Source organism: Amblyraja radiata, unplaced genomic scaffold (assembly GCF_010909765.2).
Source record: "Amblyraja radiata isolate CabotCenter1 unplaced genomic scaffold, sAmbRad1.1.pri scaffold_461_ctg1, whole genome shotgun sequence".
NCBI classification, from domain to species: Eukaryota; Metazoa; Chordata; class Chondrichthyes; order Rajiformes; family Rajidae; genus Amblyraja; species Amblyraja radiata.
Genome location: NW_022630553.1, coordinates 107852 through 120479, shown reverse-complemented (window position 1 = coordinate 120479; position 12628 = coordinate 107852). Strand labels below are relative to the sequence as shown.

Genomic DNA, 12628 nt, shown 5'->3' with positions numbered 1-12628 from the left:
GGTGGAAGTCTGGGGTGAATATCTGACACTTGAGGGGGAGGTGAGACGGGGGGGGTTCAAAGTTCAAAGTAAACTTTATTGTCAATTCAAATAATGCAACAAGTAGTTACACAGAGGATTGAAATTGCGTTTCCCCATACTCCAAATGTGCAAGTAATATTTAATACACAGACAGACAATATACCAATAAAGATAGACAATGGACATATACATTATATAAAATATTCACAGTGTGCCAGAGTGTAGTAACATTTTGAGGTATGTTATTAAGGTGCAATAATAAAAGGTGCAATAGAGGGTGTGAGAGAGGAGGGTGTGAGGGGGGGGGGGGTGAGAGAGATGGGGGGTGAGAGAAGGGGTGAGTTGTGAGATATAGGGGGGGCTGGGGTGAGAGAGGGTCATTGTGGCTCCCGGTACCTGACCAGGAATGTTCTGTTTGCAGAAGAAAGCGCTGCTGGCCTTCAAGAAGCAGAGTTCAGGAGCTCAGAGCAGCCAGGGAGGCATCAAACGCTGTTGGTGACCTCGCAGTGACCTCCTCCTCGCTGAATTACGCTCAACTCCTCCGCTCAGTCCATCTACCAAGCGCAGGCTCGGCGAACGCTTCGCCCAACACCTCCGCTCAGTCCGTCTTAACCCACCTGATCTCCCGGTGGCTCAGCACTTCAACTCCCCCTACCATTCCCAATCCTGAATTTCTGTCCTGGGCCTCCTCCATTGTCAGAGTGAGGCCCAGTGCAAATTGGAGGAACAGCACCTCATATTTTGCTTGGGTCGTTTACACCCCAGCGGTATGAACATTGACTTCTCTAACTTCAGATAGCCCTTGCTTTCCCTCTCTCTCCATATTCTTCCCCTTTCCAGTTCTCCCACTAGTCTTACTGTCTCCGATTACATTATTCGTTGACCCCCCCCCCCCTCCACTGACATGAGTCTGAAGAAGGGTCTTGACTCGAAAAGTCGCCTATTCCTTCTCACCAGAGATGCTGCTGAGTTACTCCAGCACTCTGTGAAACATCACCTATCCATGTTCACCAGAGATTCCCGATGCTGGGGAAGTCCAGAACAAGGGGTCACAGTTTAAGGATAAGGGGGAAATCTTTTAGGACGAGATGAGGAAAACATTTTTCACACAGAGAGTGGTGAATTTGTGGAATTCTCTGCCACAGAAGGTAATTGAGGCCAGTTCATTGGCTATATTTAAGAGGGAGTTAGATGTGGCCCTTGTGGCTAAAGGGATCAGGGGGTATGGAGAGAAGGCAGGTACAGGATACCGAGTTGGTAATGATCAGCCATGATTATATTGCTCGAAGGGCCGAATGGCCTACTCCTGCACCTATTTTCTATGTTTCTATGCTGCCTGACCCGCTGAGTTACTCCAGCACTCTGGAACGTCATCTATCCATGTTCTCTACAGATGCTGCCTGTCATAGAGTGATACAGTTTGAAAACAGGCCCTTCGGCCCAACTCGCCCATAATGGCCAACAATGTCCCAGCTACACTAGTCCCACTTGCCCGCGCTTGGTCCATATCCCTCCAAACCTGTCCTATCCATGTACCTGTCCAACTGTTTCTTAAACTTGGGATAGTCCCAGCCGCAACTACCTCCTCTGGCAGCTTGTTCCATACACCCACCACCCTCTGTGTGAAAAAGTTACCCCTTGGATTCCTATTAAATCTTTTCCCCTTCACTTTGAACCTATGGCCTCTGGTCCTCGATTCCCTACTCTGGGCACGAGACACTGCATCGACCCGATCTATTCCTCTCATGATTTTGTACACCTCTATAAGATCACCCCTCATTCTCCTACGCTCCATGGAATAAGAGACCCAGCCTACTCACCCTCTCCCTAAAGCTCACACCCTCTAGTCCTGGCAACATCTCTGAACCCTTTCCAGCTTGACAATAGGTGCAGGATTGGCCATTCGGCCCTTCGAGTCGTTTAAAATATTTTTATGTGTCTCCCCCAACCCCCTCCCTCCCGCCCGCAGCGGCCCCTCTCCCCACCCCACGCTAACTGGTGTTCAGCTTCTCCCCCCCCCCACCACCCAGCGCTGTACGACCAGTCGCTGACCTACACTGCCATGACCACAGTGGAGGCCAAGATGCTGGTGAAGACGGGAGCCATCAGTGCCATCACAGCCGAGAACAAGAACTCCGGCTTCAAGCGCTCACACACCCTGGAGGGGAAGCTCAAGGTGAGAGAGTGCATGTGGTAGTGGTGGTGGCTTTACAACCCACATGACATGCTTCCCCTCTGCCTCCCCAACCACCCCCACCCACCCAATCCCCCACTCCACTTCCCCTCCCCATCCTCTTCCCCACCCTCCCCCTTCACCACCCTCCCCCTCGCCACCCCCACCATCCCCCTTCCCCACCCTCCCCCTTCACCACCCTCCCCACCCACCCCCTCGCCACCCCCACCATCCCCCTCCCACTCCCCACCCTCCACCATCCCCCTACCCACCCTCCTCCCCCTCTCCACCCACCCCCACCCCCTCCCCCACCTCACCTTACCCTGGGTCAGGAGTATTTTATCACCCCTCAGAGTGTCCAAGTTACCCGTCGAATTCCTATTAAATCTTTTCCCCTTCACCTTGAACCTATGTCCTCTGGTCCTCGATTCCCCTACTCTGGGTAAAAGACTCTGCATCTACCCGATCTATTCCTCTCATGATTTTGTACAGCTCTGTAAGATCACCCCTCATCCTCCTACGCTCCATGGAATAGAGACCCAGCCTACTCAACCTCTCCCTATAGTAGGTATGTTGCAAAGCCTACCTGAAGCGTCTTTGAAAATCTGCCGCTGCGGGTGTGCGCGATTTTGGCGCCGTTTAGAGGGGGCGGGTTTAAAACGCGATTTTCTCTAGGCTGTTCAAATCGAAGATGTTCAGCCTAGTTAATTATTAACGAAAAATCGCTGGAAGACCCCGTCGCAAAATCTATTATTAGGTTTAAAGGCCTTGAATAATAGTTATAGTAGTTTAAAAATCAATCTCTAAACCCGCGACCGCCAGCAACCGCAGGGTCTCATAAAGCAAACCACAGAAGGTAGGTTGTATATTTTTACATTAAAAAGGGCTTCTAAAGATCCCTTTATACAAAGTTTAATATTGCGAGTAGCTCATTTTGGGCCCATTATATCGCGCAGTATTTTTCTGGGCATTTGGGGCACAAATCTACCGCAATGTGAACGTTCTAAACCAGCGCGTTCCACAGGGACCCACTGGAAAGCTGATTTAAATGGGCATTTATTTACAGCAATTGAACACTGAATTCCTTCCATTTGGCCTATAAATTAATGTAAATGAGATTTAAAAATCATATTTTATTGTGAATTATTTGTGAATATTATTTGGACATTTAGGCTATTTAAAAATGTTAATCATTTATTAAGAAATGGATAGATGTTTAGATCTAGTAATTGAAGTCTGAAATTAGCTACAATTAGGTAACTAACTAATTATATGCTTTAATTTCAGGTCATCCAAGTAAGATTATTTTATATTTGTTTCAGAATGCTTCAATCTATGATAACTGAAAATTTCATTCAGTTCTCTTAATTTTTAAGAAAGTTATGGGCTTTTCACTGTTCACGATCACAACTTTTTTGTTATGTCCATAGAAAATCAATAGGGAACAAGATGCTCATTTCCGAGTATGAAAATGGCCATAACTTTTTAAATACTTGAGATATGAAAGTGAATTAGGTGTCAAATTAAACTTATTTTTATGCTTTATCTGATGGGATAAATTACAGACTTGATTTTTAAAATCTCAAAATTTTGTAACATTGCTACCTATAGCGCACACCCTCTAGTCCTGGCAACATCGCTGAACCCTTTCCAGCTTGAGAATAGAAAATAGGTGCAGGAGTAGGCCATTCGGCCCTTCGAGCCAGCACCACCATTCAATGTGATCATGGCTGATCATCCCCAATCAGTTTCGCCAAACACCTCCGCTCAGTCCGCAATAACCTACCTGACCTCCCGGTGGCTCAGCACTTCAACTCCCCCTCCCATTCCCAATCCGACCTCTCTGTCCTGGGTCTCCTCCATTGCCAGAGTGAGCAACAGCGGAAATTGGAGGAACAGCACCTCATATTCCGTCTGGGGACCTTGCGCCCTTATGGCATCAACATTGAATTCTCCCAATTTGGCTAGCCCTTGCTGTCTCCTCCCCTTCCTTCACCCTCTAGCTGTCTCCTCCCACCCTCCCATCCGCCCGCCCTCGGGCTCCTCCTCCTCCTCCCTTTGTCCTTCTTTCTTTCCCCACCCCCCATCAGTCTGAAGAAGGGTTTCGGCCCGAAACGTCGCCTATTTCCTTCGCTCCATAGATGCTGCTGCACCCGCTGAGTTTCCCCAGCAATTTTGTGTACCATCCCCAATCAGTACCCTGTTTCTGCCTTCTCCCTATCCGCTATCTTTAAGAGCCCTATCTAGGTCTCTCTTCAAAGCATCCAGAGAATCGGCCTCCACCGCCTTATGAGGCAGAGAATTCCACAGACTCACAACTCTCTGTGTGAAAAGGTTTCCTCGTCTCCGTTCCGTCACGTACTACACGTCAGTCCATTGGATTTCGGAGGAGTGGTCTATCTTGCTCCGCTATAGGATCTTTGGTCAGACGGACCGCGACCCCCTGATTACGTCACGCCGTCAGGGAGATCGCGAGCCCCTTTGTAAGTTTCGCCGTGAGCTCGATGAGCCGGCGTCAGGTAGAGACGGGAGCCACACGTCACGCCGTCAGATGGAGCGCAAGCCCCGCCCAACGTCTTGCCGTCAGATGGAGCGCAAGCCCCGCCCTACGTCATGCCGTCCGATGGAGCGCAAGCCCCGCCCTACGTCTTGCCGTCAGGTGGAGCGCAAGCCCCGCCCTACGTCATGCCGTCAGATGGAGCGCAAGTCCCGCCCATACGTCATGCCGTCAGGAGGAGCGCAAGCCCCGCCCTACGTCATGCCGTCTGGTGGAGTGGTGATGTGGATGTGGTGAGGGGGGATGGGGATGTGAGGGGGGGATGGGGAAGGTTGTGGGGAGAGGGGGTGCAGATGAGGAGGGAGGGAGGGAGGGAGCGGTGAGTGGGTGGAAGGAGGATGGGCAGCGAGTGGTGCAGCCGGGCCGGGCCGGGTGGGAGGGAGGGAGGGATAGTGGGGCAGGAGGGGAGGGGGGTCTGGGGCAGGGCAGCAGGGAGGGGGCAGAGGAGAGAGCAAGGAAGGGGGCAGGGGGATGGGCACAGGGTCGTGGGGAGGGGCAGAGGGGATGGTGAGGGTTGAGGACACGTGAGGCAGACGCAGAGGAGGAAGGGGATTTGAACTGGGGAGGGGGAAATAGGCAGGAGGGAGACATGGAGGGGGTTGGAGCTGGGAGACGGAGCCAGGCCAGGGGGTGCAAACGGCCCAAGAGGTCATCTATGTCTGGTTCACTCTGCAGAGTCCTGTCTCAGTGTACTAGACCTCGAGGAGACCACACCTGCTGGGATATGTCCAGTTGTGGTCACCCTGCTACAGGAAGGGTGTCAGTAAACTGGAAAAGATGCAACATTGATTACCATTGATTACCAGGGTTTGAGTGAGAAGCAGAGGCTGGATAGGCTGGGATTGATTTCCATGGAGCAAAGGAGCTAACGGGATGACTTTATGTAGGTTTATAAAATCACAAGAGGGGAATGTGAAAGGGAAAATTAATGCAGACTTGCGGTGCTGCATGACTCCATTTTATTCCAACATCCATTAAAGTTCTAACAGTCAAATTTTATTTCCCCGTCGTACCCCTGACTGATGTCACATTTGTTACAGTTGGCAGATGGACTGAAAACACTGGGCTCTACATGTCAGAGACAGAGGCAAGGTCTGTGTAAGGCCACAGGGAATCTTTGAGCAACTAATGCATGGAAGGCTGAGGTAAGAGAGGGACCTGGGACTGGAAGGGGGTGTATATTTTGTTTTGCCTTACTCATTAAAATCTCACCTCCTCCCTTATCTCCTCCAGACCTGGCTGCTGAGACCCACTGCTCTAGAATCACATCCCAAAGCACTCTGCCCCTTTAAACCATAACACAAAAGGGACAAGAGTAAGAGTAGGCCACCTGTCTCCTCACACTGTAATTTAATGTGACCATGGCCAATTTACTCCACACCACAACTCTTCTCCTGTGCCACTGCATGCTGCTTTCCATTCCCTATCTTTGAAAAACTGATCTATGCCTTCTATCACCAACAATCTAACCTCCAGGGTGGAGAATTCCAGTGTCACCATGCTCTCCCTGAATGTGACTGAACAATTATGGTGTTATTACCATAGTCTACAAATTCACTAACAATGCTAACGACACTGTCATCCAAATTGTTAATGTAGCTAACAAACAACAGTGGACACAGCACCGGCATCTGGATCACTCCACTGGTCACAGGCCTCCAGTGAGAAAAACTGTGCACCAAAACTACCCACTGACTCCTTCCTCCAAGCCAATCTTGAATCCAATTGTGTAGCTTGTCTTGGATTCCATGTGATCTAACCTTCCACACTAGCCTACCATAAGGCAACTTGTCAATGGTCTTCTGAAGTCCATATAAACTGCCCTGCTCACTGGCTATCTCTAATCAGACCTACAGTCATACTGCATGGAAACAGGCTCTTCTGCCCAACTAGCCTGTACAGACCAGATTTCCTATCTACGCTAGTTCCACCTGCCTGTATGTGGCCCATATCCCTGGAAGCCTTTTCTTTTTTTTTTTTTTTTTTTTTTTAATATTTTATTTTATTAGAAGTAAGTACAGTCATATGGCACCAAAGTGCCTAATATATATTTTCATAATACATTTTATGTACAACTTCTTTTTTTTTTTTTTTTGTTACACTGAAAAAAGATTAGAATAAGAAAAAGAAGTTAGATAGTAAAGGATAGAAAGATGTGAAATATATAGTGTGTGAAAAAAGAAAACGAGTAAATGAAAAAAGTTGAGAGAGAGAATAGAGAGAAGAAAAGAAAAAAAGAGGAGATCATTATTTATAGTCTTGACCAACCCTCGTCCAGTCCTGAAACAGTTATTTTTTACAATTGTGTTGCACCATATGATTCCAAAAAAACGACGAATGGAGACCAACTCGTTATGAATTGGTCTGATTTATCCATTAGGAGGAATCGCATTTCCTCAAGATGAGCGGTGTCCAACATACTTGCAATCCACATTTTAAGCGTTGGTATTGATGTACCTTTCCAAAATTTAAGAATTAATTTTTTTGCTATTATTAAACCATAGTTAAGGAATAGATTTTGAGATGTGTTCAATTTATTCCCATCTTCCATTACGCCAAATATAATCATTTCAGTATTAGGTTCCATTCTTGTCTTGAATAATTTTGTAAATATTTCAAAAATATCATTCCAAAATCTATAAAGTTTTATGCAGGAGACTAAGGAGTGTGTTATAGTTGCCTTTTGGGCTAGACATTTATCACAAGTGGCGGATATATTTGGATAAAATTTGTTCAATCTTGTTTTTGAGTAATATAATCTATGTACAATTTTAAATTGAATTAAATTATGTCTTACATTAATTGAACATTTGTGAATATATATCAGGTATTTTTCCCATTTAACCTTCGTAATTTTTATCATTAGTTCCCGTTCCCACTCTTCTCTAAGTACCTCTGTCGATGGTAGGTCTATATTTAGAATACTATTATATAAATATGATATCATTAGTTCCACCTGCCTGTATGTGGCCCATATCCCTGGAAGCCTTTTCTATCCAAGTACCTGTCCAAATGTCTGTTCAATGTTCAAAGGTCTGTTTATTGTCACATGTACCAATTAAGGTCCAGTGAAACTCATATTACCATACAGCCATACTAAAAAAAAGCAACAAGACACACAGCTACATCAAAATTAACATGAACATCCACCACAGCGGATTTCCCACTCTCCTCACTATAATGGAAGGCAATAAAGTTTAAACTTCTTCCTCTTTATTATCCCGTGGTCGGGGCCGTCGGGGCGATCGAAGCTTAAACTACCTCCTCGAGCAGCTTGTTCTATTTACCTACCCTCTGTGTGAAAATGCTGCCCTCAGATTTCTATTCAATCTTTTCCCTTTCACATTAAACTTAATTCCTCTTGTTCCTGATTTCCCTTCTTAGGGTAAAAGTTCACGTTACACGAGTAGAATTAGACCATTTGGCCCATTGAGACCACTCCGCCATTCAATCATGGCTGATCTCTGCCTCCTAATTCCATTTTCCTGCCTTCACCCTATAACCCTTGACACCTGTTCTAATCAAGGATTTGTCTATCTCTGCCTTAAAAATATCCACTGACAGCCTCCACAGCCCTCTGTGGCAATGAGTTCCACAGATTAACTACCCTCTGACTAAAGAAGTTCCTCCTCACCTCGTATCTAAACAAGTGCCCTTTAATTCTGTGACTATAACCGCTGGTCCTAACCTTTCCAACTGGTGGAAACATCCTTTCCACATCCACTCTATTTATGCCTTTCAGGATTCTGTAAGTTTCAATGAGGTCCCCCCTCAACTTTCTAAACTCCGGTGAATAGAGGCCCAGTGCTGTCAAATGCTCAGACTATATGGACGATAATATCTACAACTTCATGTGATCACCCCTTAGCCTCCTGAGCTCAAAGGAATAAAGCCCTAGCCTGCTCGACTGCCCCAAGAGCTCAGGCCCTCATGTCCTGGCAATATTCTCATCGATCTTCTTTGCATTCTTTCCAGCTTAACGATATCCTTCCTCTAACAGGCTGACCAAAACTGAACACAATACTTCAAATTTGGCCTCACCAACATCTTGTACAACTGTTAACATAACATTCCAACTTTTATACTCAAATCTTTGACTGATGAAGGCTAATGTGCCTAAAGGCTTCTTGACCACAAGATCTATCTGTGAGGCCACTTTCAGGGAACTGTGCATCTGCACTTTCAATATCCCTCTGCTCGACAACACTCCCCAGGGCCTTGTCATTCACTGTGAAGATGCTACCATGGTTTGACTTTCTAAAATGCAATGCCTTGCACTTATCTGCATTAAATTCCATTAACCATTCCTCAACTGAATTACCCAGCTGATCAAGATCCTATTGTAAATTTTGGGAACCATCTTTGCTATCTACAATTTACCTACCACAGATGTTAGGCTTACTGGTCTATAGTTCCAAGGTTTTTCCTTGCAGCCCTTCTTAAATAGAGGCACAACATTAGCCACCCTCCACTCTTACGGCACCTCACCCATGCCGAATTATGATTCCTGTATCTCAGCCGGGGATCCTGCAATTCTTCTCGAGCTACCAACGGTATCCTCGGATATATCTGATCATGTTCATGAGATTTATGTACTTTCAATTACCTTGGGACATCCAGCACCTCTTCGACCATATTACAGACTTGTCCTAATCGAGGATCTTGCCCATCTCCTGCATCACACAGAGATAAACATTTTGGTTTCTGGAGGACCCTATTCACTCTCTATTTACCCTCTTTATCTTAATGTACATAAAAGTTATCTGGATTTTCCTTAATATTATTTCCCTATTTTTTGCCATCCTGTTTTTCCCGAATCGTCTCAGAAGCCTGCAAGTTCTATGCCTCCTTTTTCCAGACCAGAGGCTCAATTTCTCTGATCTTGCAGGCTTCCTTACTCCCACCTGCCTTGCCCTTTGCTCGAATTGGAACATGCATGCTCTGAGCTCATGCCATCACATTTTTAAAAGCATCCCATTTTCCGGATGTTCCTTTGCCTGCAAACAAATTACGCCAAGAGAAACAAAGAGTAGGGATTAACGGGTACCTTTCAGAATGGCCGGCCGTGACTAGTGGGGTACCGCAAGGCTCAGTGCTGGGACCGCAGGTATTTAAAATATTCATCAATGATTTGTAGGAAGGGATTCAAAGTAACATTAGCAAATTTGCAGATGACACAAAGCTGGGTGGCAGTTTGCTCTGTGAGGAGGATGCTATGTGAATGCAGGGTGACTTCGACAGGTTGGGGGAGTGGGCAGATGCATGGCAGATGAAGTTTAATGCAGATAAATGTGAGGTTATCCACTTTGGTAGCAAAAACAGGAAGGCAGATTACTATCAAAATGGCATCAAGTTGGGAAAAGGGGAAGTACAACGGGATCTGGGGGTCCTTATACATCATTCTATGAAAGTAACATGCAGGTACAGAAGAAAACGAATGGCATATTGGCCTTTATAACAAGAGGAATCGAATATAGGAGCAAAGAGGTTCTCCTGCAGTTGTACAGAGTCCTAGTGAGACCACATCTGGAGTATTGTGTGCAGTTTTGGTCCCCTAATTTGAGGAAGGACATCCTTGCTAATGTGGGCGTGCAGCGTAGGTTTACAAGGTTAATTCCCGGGATGGCGGGACTGCCATATGCTGAGAGAATGGAGCAGCTGGGTTTGTACACTCTGGAGTTTAGAACGAGGAGAAGGGTTCTCATTGAAACATATAGATTGTTAAGGGTTTGGACACGCTAGAGGCAGGAAATATGTTCCCGATATTGGGGGAGTCCAGAACCAGGGGCCACAGTTTAAGAATAAGGAGTAAGCAATTTAGAACGGAGACAAAGAAACACTTTTGCTCACAGAGAGTGGTGAGTCTGTGGAATTCTCTGCCTCAGAGGGCAGTGGAGGCATGTTCTCTGAATGCTTTCAAGAGAGACCTAGATAGGGTTCTTAAAACTAGCGGAGTCAGGAGATATGGGGAGAAGGCAGGAACAGGGTACTGATTGGGGATGATCAGCCATGATCACATTGAATGACGGTGCTGGCCCGAAGGGCCGAATGGCCTACTTCTGCACCTATTGTCTATTGTCCAATCAACTTGAGAATGTTCCTATCTTATACCATCAAAGTTACACTAGTCCCAATTTAGAATTTTAACTTGTGGGCCCACCATCCCTTTATCCATAACTATTTTAAAGCTAATAGAACTGTGGTCATTGGTCCTAAAACACTCGTCCACTGACATTTCATGCAACTGCCTGTCCCAATTTCCAAAGAGAATATCAGGCTTGCTCTCCCGCATTGTGGCCTCTAAATATTGCCTGAGGAAACTTTCCTGAATTCATTTGACAAATTTCGTCCCATCTCAGTCCTTGATACTCTGGCAGTCCCAGTCTATGTTGGGAAAGTTAAAACCCCCGATGATAGTAACCCCATTAGTCAGATGTCTGCAATCTCCTTGCTCATTTGTTCTTGTAATTCCCGTTGACTATTTAAAGGCCTATAGTACACTCCCAACAAGCTGATCATCTGTTCTTTATTTCTCAGCTCCACCCCTATAACCTTATTGCAAGAGCCTTCAGAAATGTCATCTGATTACTGCTGTGACATTCTCCTTAATCAATCGAGCAACTCCCCCTCCTCTTTTACCCCCACCTCTATCTTGTACCTCTCACATCTTTACCTACCCTGGATCATTAAGCTGCTAGTTCTGTACATCTCTAAGCCATGTTTATGTAATGTTTAAAATGTCCCTGTCGCATGTACCTATCTAAGTCTCACCCATCGCACAAAATGGATTCAATTCAGTCCAACGTCGCTTCCTGCTCTGCTACTGCCTATCCCGCCAGTGAGCTTTCTTTATCACCTTCCACACCTAGTTCCAGCCTCTCACCTGCCTCTATTCTGCAGTGGACCCCCCCCCCCCCCGCACCCAGCAAATGTAATTTAAACCCACCCCGACTATCAGCAGCAAACGTTCCTGCCAGGATATTGGTTCGTCTCCAGTTCAAGTGCAACCCATCCTTCTTTTATAGATCACCTCTGCTCCAGAGGAGATTCCAATGGTTCAAAAATCTAAATCCCTACCCCCTGCAACAACTCCTCAGCCACACATTTATCTCTCCAAATGTCTTGTACCTACCCTCATTGTCACATGGTACTGGAGGTCCTGCTTTTCAACCTTTTGTCTAATTACCTATATTCATTTTGCAGGACCTCTTCCTTTTTCCTAATGTCATTTGTGCCAACATGCACAGCACTCACCCTCCCTTTGAGAATGTAATAGAGACATAGAAACATAGAAAATAGGTGCAGGAGGAGGCCATTCGACCTTTCGAGCCAGCACCGCCATTCATTGTGATCATGGCTGATCGTCCCCTATCAATAACCCGTGCCTGCCTTCTCCCCATATTCCTTGACTCCATTAGCCCCGAGAGCTCTATCTAACTCTCTCTTAAATCCATCCAGTGATTTGGCCTCCACTGCCCTCTGTGGCAGGGAATTCCATAAATTCACAACTCTCTAGGAGAAAAAGGTTTTTCTCACCTCAGTCTTAAATGACCTACCCTTTATTCTAACACTGTGGCCCCTGGTTCTGGACTTGCCCAACATAGGGAACATTTTTCTTGCATCTAGCTTGTCCAGTCCATTTATAATTTTATATGTTTCTATAAGAGTCCCCTCATTCTTCTAAACTCCAGTGAATACAAGCCTATTCTTTTCAATCTTTCCTCATATGACAGTCCCGCCATACCAGGGATCAATCACGTGAACCTACGCTGCACTGCCTCAATCACAAGGATGTGCTTCCTTAAATTAGGGGACCAAAACTGTACACAATATTCCAGATGTGGTCTCACCAGAGCCCTATACAACTGCAGAAGAAC

General features: G+C 46.1%; 1 protein-coding gene across 1 annotated transcript in view; it reads left to right on the top strand.

The window, feature by feature from the left end:
* The first annotated feature begins 2083 nt into the window (after window positions 1-2083).
* LOC116969987 (tubulin gamma-1 chain-like) overlaps window positions 2084-12628 on the top strand; it is a 46182-nt gene continuing 35637 nt past the window's right edge. The window contains exons 1-2 of the mRNA XM_033016733.1: window positions 2084-2197; window positions 4890-4984. Coding sequence (XP_032872624.1) covers window positions 2084-2197; window positions 4890-4984 — 209 coding nt within the window. The remainder of the gene's footprint in view (window positions 2198-4889; window positions 4985-12628) is intronic.